Source organism: Stegastes partitus, unplaced genomic scaffold (assembly GCF_000690725.1).
Source record: "Stegastes partitus isolate 25-593 unplaced genomic scaffold, Stegastes_partitus-1.0.2 Scaffold523, whole genome shotgun sequence".
NCBI classification, from domain to species: domain Eukaryota; kingdom Metazoa; phylum Chordata; class Actinopteri; family Pomacentridae; genus Stegastes; species Stegastes partitus.
The window spans coordinates 46,370-65,803 of record NW_007578254.1 but is presented as its reverse complement, the minus strand read 5'-3'; the positions used below and the strand labels follow the sequence as shown (position 1 = coordinate 65,803).

Here is a 19,434-nt window from a genome sequence, read left to right as displayed (position 1 = left end):
TCTGATAAACGGTGTAATTTTGATGTTATTTATTTATTTAAGAAGAAGTGCCTTTTAAACTCACCGGTGGGTTTTGGAGTTTAGAAGGTTAATTAGTTTTAGATCAAGCTTTACAACTAGCAGCTCTGCCGGGTTCTGTTCAGACTACCAGCCTCAATCTTTTTTCCTCAGATTTACAGATGTGTCTTGGTCTTTTGCATCACTCGCAATGTGACACACGATGAAAATGTCAAATCCAGAGTGATGAAAGTGCTGATCAGAATCCATGCTGGCATCCGTCCACAGCGACAGCACGGAAACAGACACTGAAATATTTAAATCGTCTGCTGGTCGACACCACAGTTTTTTAGAGCGCAAGATCCACTTTTTATGCCTTGGTGCTGAGAAGCAGCATCATGATGCGTACGTCATTACAGCAGCAACCCATGCAGATAGGTGGGTGATGTTTGGACACACAAAGCAGCTCTGATCACTTACAACACCAGCGCAGGCAGTCTGTCCTATAGACCTGATATGAGAAGTATATTTCCCTGCAGTCTAAACAAAGCCTGCACAGTGTGAGCTTATTGCTAATATCAGCAAGCCAAGATTCCCACAAAGACCTTGCAAGCATGCTGATGCTTTATAGATACAGCATTTATTATGTCCACCAAATTAAGTCTTTGCTAACATTTGCCAGATTGGCCCAAAACACAAGGCACAGCTGAACCTGCAGCGAATTTCATTAGCTGTGAAAGTATTTTGTTATGAACTTCATCCTCTTGGGACCATGAATATTTTTATCCTTTTTTTATGGGCAACCATCTCATTATTGTTGAGATATTTCAGTGAGGCCCCAGTGGGCGACTGAGCAATTGAAAGAAACTGCCACATACAGCCACGCTCTGCCGTGGCTAAAAGTAGTGCTGCTCTACTCGATAAACTCTAAAATGCAGGGTTAGCATTAATGGTCTCATCTCCAGTAAGATACAAATTCCCAAACGAACAATGTACGAGTGGGCATGATTCAATGGTATGCTGTGGGACCACTATTATAATCAGAAACAGCTTTAAGCACAAAGGGCTGTTTGTGGAACAGCTGATACAAACAACACAGGAACACGCACGCTTCAAAACTCCCTCCAACTATGTGATTGTTAATAATCACGAATGTTCCCTTTGTTGTTAATCCTGTGCAGATATGAATTCCTTTGGACATTTTCTAAACACAAGATTTTACACACATTCAAATTCTGCCTGGCACCTCTCAACTTCACAACAACATGTTAAAACAACATCTATAGATAAATGAATAAACACTACACACATATGTGCGCATAAGACTGACTAAAATATCAGATTACATAACAGACAGCAAGAAGAAAACCGAAGGCGTCAGATAAATGAGTCCAGTGTGGATCAGAATGTCACTACTTTGGGGAGGGGTTTTGAATTTTTTATTAGTCCGTAGTGCAAATTATCAAAAGCTTCAGTGACATTTTGGTTGAATTTTCAAGCGGCTTTCCTCACTTTTCAGCACAGAGACCGTCGTTCCAATTCGTGCAGCAGTAAAGTCAAAATAAAACAGACTTATTTATTGCTGAGAAGTGCAGTGCATGTTGGAATGGAAAACTCAAAGGACATAAATAACCACACATTGGTTAAATTACCAAAATCCAATTTAGGTTAATTCAGCTCACTCCTGATAATAACCAACAATAATTTGAAGGACGTGTGCACTCACCAGTAAAAGGTAAATATACAGCTGCTTCCTTCATACTCAAATATTGTCCTATATTGTCATATATATCCAGCCTGCTTCATGCTTCCTTATGCAAATCTAGGCTCAAAACTAATAGGGCAGCGTATTTATTCAGACAACACTGATTTTTGAACACCCTGTTTTTTATTCAAATGCTGCTGCTTTCATTATTTAATATTGTATCCTACCATTTGTTGTAAATTGCTATGGTTATGTTTCCATTTTCCTTTATTTTATTTTGCACTTTAGCTCTCAGAGTAGCTTATATTTCACTCCCCATTGCTTGTGTTGTACACCATAATGAGGAATCTTGTAGAGAACACAGTCTAGTCGAAGGCGACACAGGTGCTCTGCATTCCAACAGCACCTCGTCTTGTTTATTATAATCTAGCAATACTGGATGTGGCTCATGTTGATTTCATCTTGCAGATCATGTGTACTGCATATAGAGGGATGGAGCTTTGTTCAAGGTCCGTGCCTGTAAATCAACACCATCACATTGGATTCATACTCCGGTGATCGTTGGGGTGGTTCGCATGGCATTACGAGCACTGCAACTAAACCTTTTCATATATATCTGACAGATACAGTATAGCAAACACAGGGATTCAGTGTGAGGAGAATTATTGCCATAATACATATCCTAACTACAAAACTGTTCATTCAGAGTTAAGAGCTTTCTTTAAAAAATGGAGGTTTGTCCTTTTGCAGGCAATAAAATGTGATGGTGTGTGTATTGTCAAAACCTTTTTTGGTGAAGTACTTGATTTTTTCAAGAAGGAGACACATCGAAATAGCTCATTTATGTTGCTTGCACATTAATTTGCACCACATATGTATGATTCATTTAATGAAATGGTATAGGCTATAGATTTCTGAAATAACTCCTGCATAGACATGAATAAGGCTTGCCTGAGAAACACCGAACAGCACAACGACTGAAGGATTAATTTCTGGCTGAAATTGCAAGTTAGGGAAAGCACCATGGTTTTAGGAAAGCAAATAAATAGTTTGAAAAACACTTGTGAGGAGTCTTCTCTGGAATCCGGATGTGTGGGGAGTGAGTCTGGCAGACAAGGATAAAGGACTTTAACAGGAGCGCGCTCACAATTACTGCATCAAAGCCGTGCAAGAATTAAAGTGGAGGCTGAGCTGCATCTGCACCAGCCTGTGCCAGCTGAGGAAAGAGTCTTCATGTGTGGTTTGTCTAGTCTTTGAAGGTGTCAGTCAGGAATCAGGTTTGTCCTGAGATGCAGTTATAAACTCTGGACAAAGCTAGTCTGAGAAAAAAAGGACACACTACTCTGGGATTGTGGTGGAAACAATGAATACAGAACTTTGAACTGCTTTTCTTCTTTTTCTTTTTTTGATAACTCTTGTTTACTGGACAGACTATGGATGGGTGTTTCTAATAAAAAGTCTGTCAATACTGTTGCAACTGGCTGCAACAGACTAATATAGAATCAAATTTACCAAAGTAAGTCACTCTAACTCTTTGGCCCCATCTTAAATGTTAGCAAGAGGCTGCTTAAATGCTTAAATGAGGTTTTTCTTGTGTCACTAATGTTCACATTCAGGTGATGCCATGAGATGATGAACATGAGTGAGCAGGTTCAGTGTTCAGCCAGCTGAGTACAGCTGAACAAAGCCAGCATTCATTTGCTTTTTGAGATTAGAGCATATATTTGCTGAAGTTGGCGGGGCGGACAGTTGAAGATTGAAATTGATTTTTGCGCACACAAAGAAATTCCCCATGTGTGGTAGCTGTAAGGCCCTCACCCACAGTCTTGGTATGACCATGTTTACAAACTAATTTCAATTGAAAACATCCAGTAAAGGCAGCCCTCAATATGGTGATATTGTTTTATGTGATGTATGGGTCCTGGGGCTGCAGGGTGACACAGCTGGTTAGCACTGTTGCCTCGCAGCAAGAAGGTCGCCGGTTTGCGTCCCGGTGAGGGCACCGGAATCTGTCTGCGTGGAGTCTCCATGTTCTCCCCGTGCAGCGTGGGTTCTCTCTGGGTTCTCCGGCTTCCTCCCACACAGTCCAAAAACATGTTGAGGTTAATTGGTGATTCTAAATTGTCCGTAGGTGTGAATGTGAGTGTGCTTGGTTGTCTGTCTCTAAGTGTAGCCCTGTGATAGACTGGTGACCTGTCCAGGGTGTCTCCTGCCTTCACCCTAAGTCAGCTGGGATAGACTCCAGCCCCCCCATGACCCTAGTGAGGATTAAGCGGTGTATAGATGATGGATGAATGGATGGTATGGGTCCTGTTTTTTTTTTTTATAATACCCTAAAACTACATCAAAATAGAAGCTTTTTGCTGCACATTCACACAGAACATAGAAACTTGAGTGTCATGTTGAAATAATAATGCTGCAATTGTATGCATGAGGCCCATTAGGCTGATTTTCTTTGTGTACAGATGCTGCTGAGCTATCGTTGACTATGAGTACACAGATTTTCATGTATGGGTTGCCAATACCCTTTTTTCATGGTGTCTTCGATGAACTTGTCCTTTGTTAGTGGCTCTATCATATCATGGCAGTGTTCTTTCTTTTTATTGTTCCAGGAGTAGTGCCTACTTTTGCCTGTTGTCAAGTTCTGACATTGACTTTGAAGCCGTTCCTTGTTGCCTGTGTTTGTACCAGATGACCTGCTACATATTAGTTCTGAGCAGGTTGTCAAAAAAATTCAGTGAAATGTTCAGCAAGTAGCTGAAAAAGACATTGTCAGCCTCTAATTTAATTCCAGCGCAAAATAAATATTAGGAAAAGCACAGTCATCACTTTCATTTTGTCAGGTCTTTCTTTTTTTTTTTTTTTTTTTGGCAGGTACACCTGGTCGGTAATTTTACAGCTCCTCAGAGAAGCTGCTGAAGGGGATTGATGCTGCTGAGGTTATGCAAGCAGCAGTCTGGGAAAGTGCAAAGATGAGCTCATTAGAGTTTGGTTTTCTGGGGACAGAAACATCTCCCTGCTCTTCCTACTTAAGTGCAATTTTTTTTACATATTTATATGAAATGCAAAATCAGTTTCATTCCCACAAAAGCATAGTCCACAATGGAGGACACTGACTGATGCTGGCTTTATGTCTATTAAATACCTGTAGCAATCATACAGCAATGGGATTGACATTGATCTCACCTACAGCAATACAAGATGTGTATCACAAAAGAACAGACAACATGTGTGTTTGTCTTTGTATATATCAGATTGAAACATTTCAACAACCAGAAATGTCATTTTCTGTTGAAGGAAAAATCAATGTATTATATTCTTTGTCTTGTCTTGTTTTCTTTTTCAGGGGATAATAACGGATGGCCACATCTTTTCGACAAATACTTTGGAATGCCAAGTCACAACGCGAGGACCAAGTCCAACGTGTGCTGTAAGTACTTGTAAACTTTCTCTCTCTCTTTTTTTTTTTAATGCTGCTCATACAATCTTTTTTTTTTTCTGGTTGCTAAATGAGCTTATCAAACTTGTTTGGGGGGGAGTTCAGAGGATGGAGCTTTGTGTTGCCTCTAATCCCTCTGAAGAGACTGTAAGCAGTGAAACGCGTCACCACGGTGAACTCGGTCATCTGTAGAAATAAGTGCTGCTGGATTTTCACTATAAATAACAAGCAGTCGCGTGCTATGCTGCCGTTAGGTATTTATTTATTTAGTGCTGGATGAAAAATCTCACTTTTGTACTAACCATTACTTTCTTTAACAATTAATGTGACCACCTTTGTGGCTAATCAACAGTTTGTAAATCTAAAAAAAAAACATAGAGCTGGGAGGTATAGCTGAAAACTGTCTATGTTAATAATGTTTGAGCATTTTTAATGACCTGTGTTTGATGAAGACCACAAAGAAAAAGGTTTACTTTGTATTTAACTACTTTAAACTGTGCCAATTTACACATGAACGTCACTGAACTGCAAATTCTAGAGGAAGCAACAGTACAGAGTTACCGCTAATCCATTTTAAGGTAGGAAGGGATTATTTAAATGGGGGGAGAGAAAAAAAAAACTGTAAACATGTAGCTTTGATACACAGAAATTAGTTTATTGCCCTTTAATTGGTGCCTGGAGAGGGACTTTAAGGACAGTCGCTGCAATTAGGAATTTTGCAATGTTTTCCTCTTTGATGTTATTTGACTATTTGAAAGAACATTTCAGGGTCATTCAATTAATTTAGTTCCAAACAGACTGACATTACAGTTGTAAAGGGTAGTGCCACATTGATATTTGATACAAACAATCCTGTAAGAAGTTGCCATTGTGCTGTTTTTGATTTATAGCTTTTCATCAGATCTCACCACTCCAGCACTAATATCGAGCTGTGTCAGGTTTTCATGACCTTAACCGTGTTCACCTTCTTGTCAGAGTTTAATTTGACGACCTAAATGCACAGAGCAGGACGGTCAAAGCTACAGTCAAAATGTACTTTAAAAAAATACAATGCTGCACTAAAGCAGGCAGTGAACTAACACAAGGGAGCAGGCAGAGGCAGAATGAGGAATAAGAGGAAAAATCCAAAAGATGAGCAGGACACGGGTCGAGAGACAGAACGCTCAGCGGTGGAGACCTGAGCTGAAAGGGCTGATTAGCGGAGTGAAAACAGATAAAGAAGGGGCTCAGCCATGAACTTTCTGTTGACACTCTGTGAGAGATGCAGGAGGTCATTGCTATAGGTTTTTAGAGGATTTCATCACGAGCAGAAGTTTCGCAGCAGAGATGCCTTTGTGTCGCTGAATAGCAGAAGATAACGGAACACTTCACTCAGTTTTCTTCAAGTTGTATCCACTCCTCATGATTTCTGCCAGAATCACAAAAAAAAAATAGCGGGAGAAAACACAAGTTGTTGCTGTATCTCTGCCATTATAGTCATGGTGTTTAGCTACACATCTGTGGAGGGACATCCATTAGCACCAAAGTGTTAATGGATGTCCATGGAGGGACATTCATTATAGATCCAGGTTGAAGAACATTTCTGTTGTCCTTCAAATTCACACTTGAAAGCCATATGGATGTTTGTGTTTTCATTTGCTACCCAGTCAGTCAGATGTTAACAGCAGCTGCTGTATAACAAAGACAGAAGAAAAATGTCCTTGTAATATATTGAAACCATTTCTATACATTGAGAGTCAGAGTTCATTGTGTCCATGTGTTGTGTGAAGTGTCTCCAATTATATGAAAATGTAAAAGAACATGAGAAAATGAGCACAGCCTTGAAACATACACTGACTGTGTTACACCACCAGCACAAGCAAGCTGCAAAGAAACAAAGAACCCTGAATACTGATTCCTTAACATAAATGAGTTCAACTGACAGTTCAAGTAGTTCAGCCTGTTTACTGTGTGTTTCAGCAGTAATCTGATTCCCATTCTCAACAACGGAGTGACACAGAAACTATTGCATGTTCTTCAGCAGCCAAAGCTTTATGGCACAGTGGTAAAGAGAAAGCCACTGTTGATAAAGGCTCCTATTTAAGGGGACTAGAGTACACGAGAAGGCATGTGGGAGACTCTAGAGCCAGCCGGAAGAAGGTTCTTTGGTCTGGTGAGATCAAAAGTTAGTATTCTGGAGATTCGAAGAGACGCTTTGTTTGGCAGACACCAGACACTGCGCATCATCATAAACACGTAAGCATGGTGGTGGCAGCATCATAATGTGGTAGTGGTTCTCGGCAGCAGGTCCTGGAAGGGTGTGAAAAGGTAGAGGGTCAAATGAAGGCAGCGACATGTAGAAAAATCCTGGACGACAGCCTGCCAGTGAACTGTGACTTGGGAGATTTTGTTTTGTTTTGTTTTTTCCAGCAGAACAATGACCCAAAGCATACAGCCAAAGCTACACAAAAATGATTTAAATAGTGCTCAATGCTTTTTTTTATGGGCGCTGTTCATCATTTTAATACATGAGTCCTAAGTATTGACCCTTCCTCAAGGGTTACTTAAAACCACCTTTGTGGTAGCTCCCCCTAGTGGGTGTGTTCAGACTCACACATAGACTACGACTGCGAGGCATGCTGTCTTTGCTGGTAATAATTAACACAGGAATCCACACTAAACAGATATTTCATCGTAGTTTCCACATATTTTTTTAGAAATATAACATAATTTGCCAGGCTGACTGATTAAACATCATATCCTTCAATTAATCAAGTCCTTCTTATCCATTCAGTTATTTAGTCCTTGATAAACAAAGCTGGCTGGACTCACTACATGTATCATTACCTGTTGTCAGCTTGTTTGTCCTGTATGTCACTCTTAATAAATCCAGCTTTCATTCTTTTATTCTCTATTACTTTAGTCTCAGGGCTTTGGACTAAAGTTACCGGTCCTCCATAAGATGTAGCTCTTGACACTCTGCAGGATGACCATTTGATTGACATATCCTCTGATATCTCCTTCAACTCTCCAGTGCTGGGTGTTTTTCCTGAGCTCTGCCAGTGCCGAGACCTGGAACTGGACTGTGACGGTGCTCAGTTTCAAGATATCCCAGCGGTGGCGACGAATGTCACCATGATGTGAGTGCAAAATAACCCTTCATTCTTTTCAATATTTTAAAGCTAAAGCAATTCCCAGGAGGACTATGACTGTCACAGCTTGTGAGAAGTGTTGCAGCACATATCTGCCACTACAGAGCCCCAATTGCCTCATTTCTTTGACACAAGAACTTACTCAAAGGTAAGAAATGAACACTATCACCGGGCCTTTTCCTGAAGTACTGCACCTGACCTCTATGTTTTACTTACCTGGTTTACATAAAGCCCGAAGTCGCGTTTCGATACTTTGCCAGCAATGGATTAGAGTGATCTGTCCAGATCTGTCATGTCCTTCAGCCTAATTTACAGTCTGATGCAATCCACAGGAGAGTGCTGCCAGTAGGATAGGAAAAAAACTAACTTGTGTATTATGTGAAAATACTGTGGTGAAAGTTTGTTATAAGTACAAAAACAATATGATAGTTTCAACAACCGATCTGGGTTTGGGTTAAGACAAGTATTTCAGTAAAGTTTAGAGTAACAGCCATGGTTTAAAAAAAACAACACTGACTTTTGATTCAGCACTCTGAACTCAAAGCTGTTTCTTAAGCATTTTATGCTTCTGTCACAGTTTTACTCTCTGTGGGCTCGTTTGTCACTGTCATCCAACCATGGCCAGCAGCAGAGAGCAGTGAAAATGTCTTTGTGCAGTATGACAAAGTAATAACACCATAAATCATAAAAACAGAAAAAATGAAAGTAAAATTTACATGATTTTGGTCATTTTACAAATGTTGTTTTCTTAAAAACTGGAATCAGTCGGGGCGCTGCAATAGCTCAGCTGGTTGAGCTGGCATCCCATGTTCAGGGGCTCTAGTCCCCGACGCAGAGGTCGTGGGTTCGTGGGTTCGAGTCCCACTAATGGCCCTTTCCTGCAGGTCCTTCCCCCATTCTTCTCCCCAACTTTCCTGTCTCTCTCGAATTTCCTATCAAAGGAAAAAAGCCCAAAAAAATAACTTAAAAAAAATAAAAATCTGTATATACAGCATTTTCCAAGTACCAACAGGTGTTGCCATTTGACATACTATAGACATTCTATTACTTACACTTTTGACTTATTCCCATCCTTCTGTCCTGTCCTTGTTTTTACAGAATTTGATTTGAGTAGATGTTTTTCAATGAGACATGTAGAATGAAGTGGTTGTGATAAAATCTCATAATTTCAGCTCAGATTTGGTAAAGTTTCTTGACAAAACGGCATGTCATGGATGAGTAGTTCAAGGACTGACAGAAAGTTACAAATCTGACGATTCTTTCTGTTTTCAGGGTGTGTGGCTCTGATAAAGGGTGTCATTTTGACAGTTTAAAAAACAAAAAAAACATGTCTTTTAAACCCATTGGCAAGTTTTGACATTCACAGGGTAAAAAATGAAACAAACAGTGAACCATGACAGTAAGCTTTATAGGTCATAGTGCAGTCATGTTAAAAAAGAACACTAACAGCTGGTTTGAAATGGTAAACGAACAACATTCAGGGTAACTTTCATTGTGACCCATCCATCCACCTCAACCTCATCTTTTACCCAGATTTTGTGACTCTACAACAACATCACCTCACTTCTTACTGTCTCTAAGCATAATTACTACAGTATGGGGGCATTGTTGTCGCAAAACTATTTGTCCATGCGTATGGAGAGTCGTCTGTCTGTATCTCAATCCGTTCGTTCGAAGTGAGATTTGTGTAAAAGAAGTTGTCGATGCGAACCGGAATTTGTCTGTCTGTAATTACATAGTCAAATGTGTAAAAAATCTGCACATCTGTGTTGAAATTTGTACATGTAGTAAGAGTTGTCAATGCGTACAAAGAGTTGTCAATGCGTGCAGGTATTAGAAGTTGAAAAATCTACATATTCAAATACAAATGCTGAAAATGCAGACAAATCACCAGTTACCAGTTGAGCGAAATTCTGGTTCGCATCGACAACTTCTTTGACACAAATCTCCCTTCGGACGAACGGATTGAGATACAGATAGACGACTCTCCATATGCATGGACAAATAGTTTTGCTACAATAATGCCCGCATACTACAGCCACTAGAGGGCTTTTTAAAAATACTAGGGGTCCAAAAAGTTGTTTGCACAAGTAACCTGTGGGATTTTTGGGGATATTTTTTTTTTTAAATTTAAATGAGTGAACAGGGCTGCAAGGTGACGCGGTGGTTCGCACCTTCCAGCCCTATTGGAAAGTCGCCAGTTTGCATACCAGTGAGGACACCCGGGATCTTTCTGCGTGGAGTTTGCTCCCCGTGCGGCGTGGGTTCTCTCTGGGTTCTCCGGCTTCCTCCCACAAGTCCCAAAACATGTCGAGGTTAATTGGTGATTCTAAATTGTCCGTAGGTGTGAATGTGAGTGTGCTTGGTTGTCTGTCTCTAAGTGTAGCCCTGTGATAGACTGGTGACCTGTCCAGGGTGTCCCCTGCCTTTGCCCTAAGTCAGCTGAGATAGACTCCAGCCCCCCACTGCCCTAGTGAGGATTAAGCGGTGTATAGATGATGGATGGATGGATAAGTGACCAGGCTTCACCTGTTGGTTGGCAAAGAAATGCAGATTTGTTGTACGCAATGTTAGAGAAGGACGAAACTAAAGACACTGAGTCAACAGTAAGAAGATCTCCCAGAGGTCCAAAACCTGACTGCCTCCCGAAGCTTGACCTAAGAGTGTGTGAGAAAATTAGCCTTTAATCATCCTTTAATCCGTTAAAAGGTTTTGGAATCAACAGATGAGTCGACTGCTCACGTCAGGGTCTCTTGATAAATCTGAATTTTAAACGTCACTGAGCTCTAACTGCCATGTTTACAGATTAAGTGTTTTCGTGACCGCAGTAAAACTTATGTCTATAAAGCGTGTTTGGCAGAAAAGTGGTGGTGGGGTGCTGGGGGGGTCCGCTGGTCTTGTTTATATGACAACAATATCTTTACCATCCATCGGTCTGACCACTGCTGTATGATAGACGAACTTCACCACTCCTTGTGATTGTTTCTTTCTGACACATCAGAAAGCTCAAAATAGACAGAAACTGTCACAGCAAGCTTCTCTTCCAATTTTTTCGGTTGCCCGGGTGACGAATCCCACCCATGTGATTGGTTGCTGAAAAGAAGCAGCAGTGACGACACCAGTGCCTTTCTGAAAAGCTTTGAGATTTTCAACTAAAAGTGTATAAAAAGGACAAAGCTCTCAGAAAAATAACATCTTTTTCGAGGTGTTCGTATTCACTCTCTCTTAATTGGAAAAAAAATAAAATAGAAGTAAAGATGCTAATGCTAAATGCTATGTGGACACTTAGCTTTAGTGTGCTTTTTAATTCTATGTAATAAATAATTTAAAAGATATGAAATATGGTGTATGTGCCTACCATGTTTTTAAAAATCTTCATTTCCTTCAAAAAGGGGGAAATCTTACTTTTGTCAAAAAAAAAACAGATTTAAATCTAAAAAAAAATGTTAATTCTTAGTGTACCTACATATAGGCTAAAATGTAGATAGATTCACTACAGAGACAGGAAGGAAGGAAATGCATTGCAGTGTTTTTTGGTTATATTTTGTATGTTGATGGTCATTTTTAAAGAGCCCCTCAGCTGAAAATCTTTTGTTTTATGTTGTTATCATGTCCATATGGTGTTTTTATATGCAAGAAGATACATCATGAGTGAAGGTTAGCTAGTTAGCTCAATCTGCCATGAGTAGGGAGAGCGGAAAACTTTTAAAGAAAGCAATAGTGTAGAGTTATATCAGTCATTTTAAGATTTTCTCATTATTTTCATGAAAAAAATCATGGAAAATATAGTACTTTGACTCACAGAGGTGAGTTTTTCAGGAATAAATCAACACCTGAAGGTGGCTTTAATGTTGAATCGGACTTTTGAAGTTTAGGCCTTAAAACCCCATTGATCAGAAATTCTTTACAAAAGCACTCACAAAAATTGTGAATCAATAAACTGGTCATTAGTTCAAATGCAGCAGTGTTTAGAGATGTAAATGTAAATTCTAAGTCCTGATTTTGAGCCTCTTTCTTTTTTTTCAGGTCGCTACAAAAGAACCGACTTCAGAAACTAAGAGCGAGCACGTTCTTTAAGTACCAGAGCCTACAGAAACTGTGAGTTCTCCATTAATTACACATGGCACATCATTAGAATATACTCATATTACGTCATTTAACTTTTAAATGCCTCTAATTATATGTTGGATTTTTTGCATTTCTTTTATTAATGATTTTCCCATTTATTATTTTCCACTTGTCTTTGTCTTCTTTCTGTTTTTGAAACGCCTCATACATAATACATGACTATTATCAGGACACGCTATTCATTCAGTGGAATAAAATCTCTTCACTCGGCCTTTGAGTGGCAATACAAGAGACGAGTTTCACTGCTACAAAGCCGATGTGTTTTAAGACTAAGAGGACTGTTGGGAACACTGACAGATTGTTCTGTTCAGTGTACTGATCCTTTCATTGCCAGTTCGTGCTGTGTATCGACCTCTCACAGCACCACTGATGGCAACGGGAGCGATCTGATCCTTCGCCAGAACCTGTGTCAGACTGACAGCCTTTAGTTGGTTTTACCTGATTGAAACCTTCTCTGAGATATGCATGTACAAATCATCAGAATAAACTGCCAGGGGTGAACAATGAACAATCAGAAGAGGTTTGCTGTGTTCGCAAAATGTGACATAAATGGTGCCAAGAACTAAAAGATCTGTCAGCTGAGCTAATGTCGACACAGCAATACATAGTATAGGTAGTGTTGTTCATAGTCCCAATAGAACAATAAAGTGGAATAAAATAGCAGCTCAGGTTCAGGTTATATGTGGGTTGGTCACTTTGTTGAATTGAGAAGGTCAATGGCGTTTGGGATGAAAGACTTCTTAAAGATACCTTTGGCCAGAGGGGTTCTGTAGCGCCTCCCAGACTTCAGAAGTGCAAACCTATTAACATGACGATGGGATCTATCTGCCAACATTCTCCAAGCTTTTGTCCTCATCCTTTAAGTCCATATGTGGGTCAGAGACTTTTGGGGTTTGCCCACAATTTTACTTCCCATCGTGACAATCCTATTTAATTTACTTTTGCACTTACGGCTCAGGTGACCAAACCAAGCTGAGAGGTGAAATGTTAGGACACTCTTTGTGTGTGCAGTGTACACAAGTTTAAGGATCTATGGATTGACTGCAAGTCAGCTCAGTCTTCTCAGAAGGTACAATCGCTGTGAGCATTTTTTTAAAAACTAAATCAGCATTTTCTGAAAAATTTAACTGGCAGTCCATAACAGTGCCAAGGTATTTAAAAGCTTCCACAGTTTCAACATGTTGACCATCCGGTGGAACAGGGTCCACTGTCAGATCATGTTTTGTACAGAAAACCAACTCCTTTGTTTTAGAAACACTGATTTCTAGCTGGCTGTCTCGGCTTCCAGGACTTTAATGTGAGAAAGATAGGAGGTCTCACCAGAGGAGTCAGTTTTCTGTAACAAGCCAACTAATGCCATGTCATCTGCATACTTAATTTGAAATTATCATCATTGAGTGCAGATTCATTAGTAAATAACGAAAAGAGCAGAGGTGAAAGAATAGAATAGAATAGAATAGAATAGAATAGAATAGAATAGAATAGAAAAATACTTTATTTATCCCAGGCCTGGGAAATTATTGAAAGAACGCTGCCTTGTGAGCAGCCTGTGCTTATGACAGCCTCTTCTGACCGAGTACCATTAACACACACCTTCTGAGGGCAACAAGAGAGAAAGTCTCTGATCCAAAGAATCCGGTCCTCATCAATATTTAGATCAGCCAGCCTTTTCAGTAGAACGTGCACTTTCATGGAGTTAAATGCTGCTCTGAAATCTACAAACGAAACCCTTGCATATCCTTTAGAACCTGTAAGCTGCTTGGAGATTGAATCTGTCAGAGTCAGTACGGCGTCATCGGTGCCTCTGTCGCTTTTATAGGCATACTGTAGTGGATCTAGAACGGCAGCCACCGTAGAGGTCAGGAGGTCCACCAGAACTTTCTCCATTGTTGTACACAGGATGGAGGTGATAGCAATGGGCCGAAAATCTTCAGGCTCTTTTTGGTATCGGACTGATTACAGATACTTTCCAGGCTCCAGGAGGGAATTAAACAGCCTTGAGAAGACCTCTTCTAATTGGTGGGCACAGTCTTTAAGTGGACGGGCTTTCAGGCCATCTGAGCCTGTGGTCTTATTTGGTTTAAATTTAGAGAGACTTTTAGCAACACCATCAGCTGTTCTGTCAGTGAAGCAGCTGGGAGATGTTTACAGATCTTATCACATTTCAACTTGTCATCCTCAGTGTCCAATCTGCAAAACCACTGATTCAGTTCATCAACAAAACCTTGGCTGTTATTTACAGAACTCGCTCCTTTTTTTTTTTTACTGGTTTTGCCCTCCCAGACCTGTTTTATACTGAAGTATTAACACTCAATCTTTTTACCATATTCCATTTTTTGCTTTAAGTATATATCCTTACTGTTTTCCTGCCAGAACAAAAAGCAACTTTTTTTTCATGAGCAAGATTTTTAATTGTTTCGACACCCAGGGTTTGTTATTTGGGAATATCTTTACAGTCTTTATTTTAGTCACAATGTCCTCCAATGAAGCTTAAGACTGTTTCATGCTTCTTTTTAATATATATAGATATCTCCAGCACAACAAAATTCGAGATGTGAGTCCAGATGCATTCAGAGGGCTGTACAACCTAACACGACTGTAAGTGTGTTGATTTTAGTAACAACTGTGATAGACAAGGCTCCTGTGTCTGGATCATAAAATAAATCCAAGCATGAGTTCAGGCAGCTGATGTGGACATTATTCACAGTTCTTTTCTTAGGGTTAGTATGTAAACTACTACTTTTTTTTCTGTGATTTTTAAAAGTTATTATCTGCAATTTAACAAAACAGGAAAAATATTTTTAAATAACTTAAAATTGTTCACAAAATTACAATTGCTTTGTAGAAGAACGCATTTCATTTGTAACCGTGCTCCAAACGTGTCTCTCCCTTTGTAGATACCTGAGCTACAACAAGATTTCTGTCCTGATGCCGGGTGTGTTCAGGGATCTGCACAAGCTGGAGTGGTTGTATGTTAGTTTACTACTAAAACAGTTCTAATCCAACGCACACATCTTTATCGATGATGTTTAGTTGAATCCATATTCTGCTCATAAATTGGAATTAACAATAACCTGTTTTTGTTCTTACTGTTGTAGGATCTTAGAAAACAACAACATCCATCAGATGTCGTCCATGACGTTTTCAGGACTGAACTCTCTTGTGTTGCTGTGAGTTTGAACTTATACTCGGTGCTACGTTGAGACTTTTCCCCCTTCGTTTTATTTGCTGTGATGTCCTTTCACGTCGTCACAATTGCTGCTTTGAAGAGCCTTTGTTGATGCGCCGCGGCTGATTGAATGTTCCTCTTTTGAACATTAGAGGAAAGTGCTCCACACCTTGTTTCACTTTGTCTCGCTGATTGACAGGGTTCTGCTGAACAACACTTTGACAAAGCTGGATGACATCTGTCAGGAAATGCCCAAATTGAACTGGCTGTAAGTAAGATGTCAAAAATAAGTCAAACGTTGTCTTGACATTAAAGTGACAAGCCTTTTGATGAGGTTTTTTTTGTCTGTCTATGTGGGTTTGGGTTTGTCTGTACATTTCCTTTGTTTGTGTGTGCATTTCATAACATGTTCTTGCAGAGATTTGGAGGGAAATCTCATTGAAACAATTGGAAACGTCTCATTCTGCTCATGCAGCATGCTGACGGTTCTGTAAGTACACATTTACATAATTGAATCCATGTCAGAGGCAAAGGTTTTGACTTTACATTTTTGCTTTTGCATGAATTTCTTGACAGAGACTCAGAAATCAACCTTATGTTTTACAAACATTGATTTGTAGAAGTTGAAGTGTAATTGTTCTTTCTGTGTTTATTTGCCTTTTTCCAGGGTCTTACAGCGAAACAGGATCAGCCATATACATGAGCAGGCTTTCTCGGTCCTACAGAAGCTTGGAGAACTGTAAGTTCATTTTGTTTGATCGTGCAAACAGGATTAGGATATTTCCAGAAAAAAAAAAAAAGAAAAGAACAGCTACAGGTTAAACTCTTGTTCTATGTTGTATGAGTGTCTGTTGTACAGATGATGTGTATCACAGTGTCTTTCTACAAATGCCACAATATTAAAAACAAGAAAATAATTGGGAAAGCCAGATAACAAGTATAGTCATATTTTTATAGTCCTCAGAGATTCTAGTTTGTGTGAAGGAAAAATGTCTTTGTTCTCTTTTTAGTTAAGCCTCTGTTAGAATGATGCTGACCTTTTGGCTCTTTGAACTTCCCTTGACCTCCTCCCCAAAAGTATGTGTGACATGTAGGGCGTCAGTCTACGAAACCAATATCTGACATATACTTGTCTCTAAATTCGATGCTGTAGGACCGTGCCCCTGTGTAGATGTATGGTAGGAGGACAGACAGGCAATCTTTGTGCCTGTCAAGGCTGGATTCCGCTCTGCGCCGAGCTATCTTCTTGTTTGTCATAAATCTAGATACAGTCTCCCACCGAAGGACAGAATAAAGTCGAGGGTGTGGGAGAATCCTCAGAATTGATGCTGGCATTGCTTGCATGAACTGCTGCTCTGTTGGTGTCACTTCTCACTTCTCTGTGCATCGGCCTCCTCATCCTCTCTCGACCTCGCTGAATTTCCACAGCAGCCTGGATTCTTATTAGCTCTCTTCCACTGTAGGCATCACATCACACTGACAAGTTTGTGAATAAGTATGTGTAAAAGTAAAAGACAGATCTGAAATTTAACAGGCAAAAGTCACTCCTCTGTTGATTTTAATGGCAGTCTGCGTATGTGCTCCAACTAAAGCACATGTTTTGTTGTAGTTCCTGTTTTTTCATTGATTCGTGGGTAGTTTGATGCTGTCTGATAGCTTGGCTGCCATAGCTCTCGTAATATTTGGAATATTTTGGGGAAGAAAAAGAAGAAGCTGGCAAAGAACCAAACTCACCAGACTCGTCCTTTACAATAAAGAAATACTGTTTGAAAACATATTGCAACATCCTTTTTTTCATTCATGTTTTTGGAATGTCTTTGCGTTTTCTTAGAGTTACTGTTGAAGCAGTGTGGGGCATTGATTTTTCATTTAAACAAGAATCAACACTGATTTTATTTTTCGGTGCTCCTCTTTTGTGCTGCATTTCAATGGACTCCAGTCTTCTTCAGTACTTTAACAAAAGCTTTATGAGTCCTAACAGCTCTTCTCTTCTAATGTCTTTAGAAATCTGGATTGATTTAACCTTGTTTTTTTTTTTTTGCCTTGGTGGTTCTTTTGAAGGACACAATCACATTAAGTGTAAAATCTGACCGCGAGCGCTGGATTTTAACATCAGTCAGGTTCTTAGTTACTCACATTCTTTGCCTCAGCTGTGGATGCTTCAGACGAAATGCTGATTGCGTTTATCTTTTGGGATTTTTATTTGTGTTTTTTTGGTCATGCATATATTTTTTTTTCTAGTTCTCCTTATTCCTACAAATATAGATATGTAGTATGCTTGAAGGATAAAATTGGCAATTTTCTACAGTTTTTATTTATTTGTTTGTTTGTTTTTAATCAGAAAATCCCATTTAAAACGATGACTTGTTTCTACTGAAATGTGGAGCTAAATCCTGATTCCATCAAACTCTCTCTGTTCCTCCGTTCCAAAGACAATTCAAAACTTGTCAATAAGTCATATTGATTTACATCCTAACATGTCCTTGGATGCCCTCTTGAAAGACCAAAGAACAATTTAAACTGAATGAGTGCTCCTGCGCACGTTCGCATAAACACATATGTAACGTACACGGTCCTCACAAATGGTTGTGCTCTTTTTCTCGGAAGCTCTTTTATGATGGAGATGTTCTTTTTTTAGCTGTAGATGTTCTTTTATGTTGTTTTTATGTTATGTTCAAATGTGTGTGCTGTGCGGCCATGTAAACAGACAAAAGGTTGTCTTATCCTGTGTACTGCTGCGAGATGTGCAGGAGATATATTTATACACAGTCGTCCCCAGATGTATTCAAACCCTTCCATTAAAGAGAAGGCAAAATTCACAATAGTCACTCAAATAGCTAGAAACTGGAAAAAGTAATATTTTTTTTCTTTTTTTTTTTTTTAATTGCTAAATTATAATTTAGTGAAATAAGACATTGCTTTTGAATTGGGGTATGAATATATTTGAGGACTACTGTGTATATATGTATATATGCACACAGGGATGTTATTTGCAGTTTTTTTAGTGGTGTGTATTGTTACAGGTCATGGCAAATGTATGTTAAAATGTAATCAGCTCTAATATATCAGACAATAAAAAAAGACAAAAAAAAAAAAGAATAAGCTTAATTTCTCTGCTTGACTTTTAGCCTTCCTATTAGTTGTTTCCAAAGCAGTATGTAGTATACAAAGAAAGAATGGAAGGAAGGTGATCAAAGAGACAGGGAAGAAGAAAAAGTGAACACAACTGAGCATCAGTGTCATCAAGTCGATGAAGTAGCTTTATGACCAACTATCCACAAGCTGAAAAACAAGGACTGATGAACTGAACACAGCATCTGTCTCTAGTAACCGTGCAGCCTCAACATGTCTTGTAAGTGCATCACTGCTGTTGGGGTCACTGTCACTAAAGCTGCTTCCTTTAATACATCTCATGCACAGACTATAGGTACAGATGACACCCTGGGGTGCATCACCATCAGTGAATGACTGTGTAATCGTAGTGGCAGTGTCTATTGCAGGGATGCTGTTTTTTTGCCAGTTACACAATCCACCCCCTGCAAGCTAAAAAAGTTACAGAGTAGGGATTTTCCTTTATATTTCTGAATGCATCTGTCAGATCCCCAGTGTTGTGCATAAGTATGTAATTGTTGTTTTGTGTTTTTTGGGAACCGATGTGGATTTGTCTCTGCGGGCAGGGATCTATCCAGCAACAGACTGGTCGCAATCCCTCCCAATCTCTTTGTTCTATTGGAGGATTTGCTTCAACTGTGAGTTCTGTTTGCACAAACACCCTTAGATCTATTGCTATGTATGCAAGCTTACCTATTCCATGACTATTTCTAGTTTTGATGCTGTCAGGGAATGACTATGTTTATTATAGGGA

General features: G+C 39.5%; 1 protein-coding gene across 1 annotated transcript in view; it reads left to right on the top strand.

Moving 5' to 3' along the window:
* rxfp1 (relaxin family peptide receptor 1) overlaps positions 1–19,434 on the top strand; it is a 73,357-nt gene that overhangs the window by 40,683 nt on the left and 13,240 nt on the right. Inside the window, exons 3-12 of the mRNA XM_008287822.1 lie at positions 5,049–5,132; positions 8,155–8,260; positions 12,299–12,370; positions 14,927–14,998; positions 15,298–15,369; positions 15,499–15,570; positions 15,769–15,837; positions 15,988–16,059; positions 16,237–16,308; positions 19,247–19,318. Of these exons, the coding sequence (XP_008286044.1) occupies positions 5,049–5,132; positions 8,155–8,260; positions 12,299–12,370; positions 14,927–14,998; positions 15,298–15,369; positions 15,499–15,570; positions 15,769–15,837; positions 15,988–16,059; positions 16,237–16,308; positions 19,247–19,318 (763 nt within the window). The remainder of the gene's footprint in view (positions 1–5,048; positions 5,133–8,154; positions 8,261–12,298; positions 12,371–14,926; positions 14,999–15,297; positions 15,370–15,498; positions 15,571–15,768; positions 15,838–15,987; positions 16,060–16,236; positions 16,309–19,246; positions 19,319–19,434) is intronic.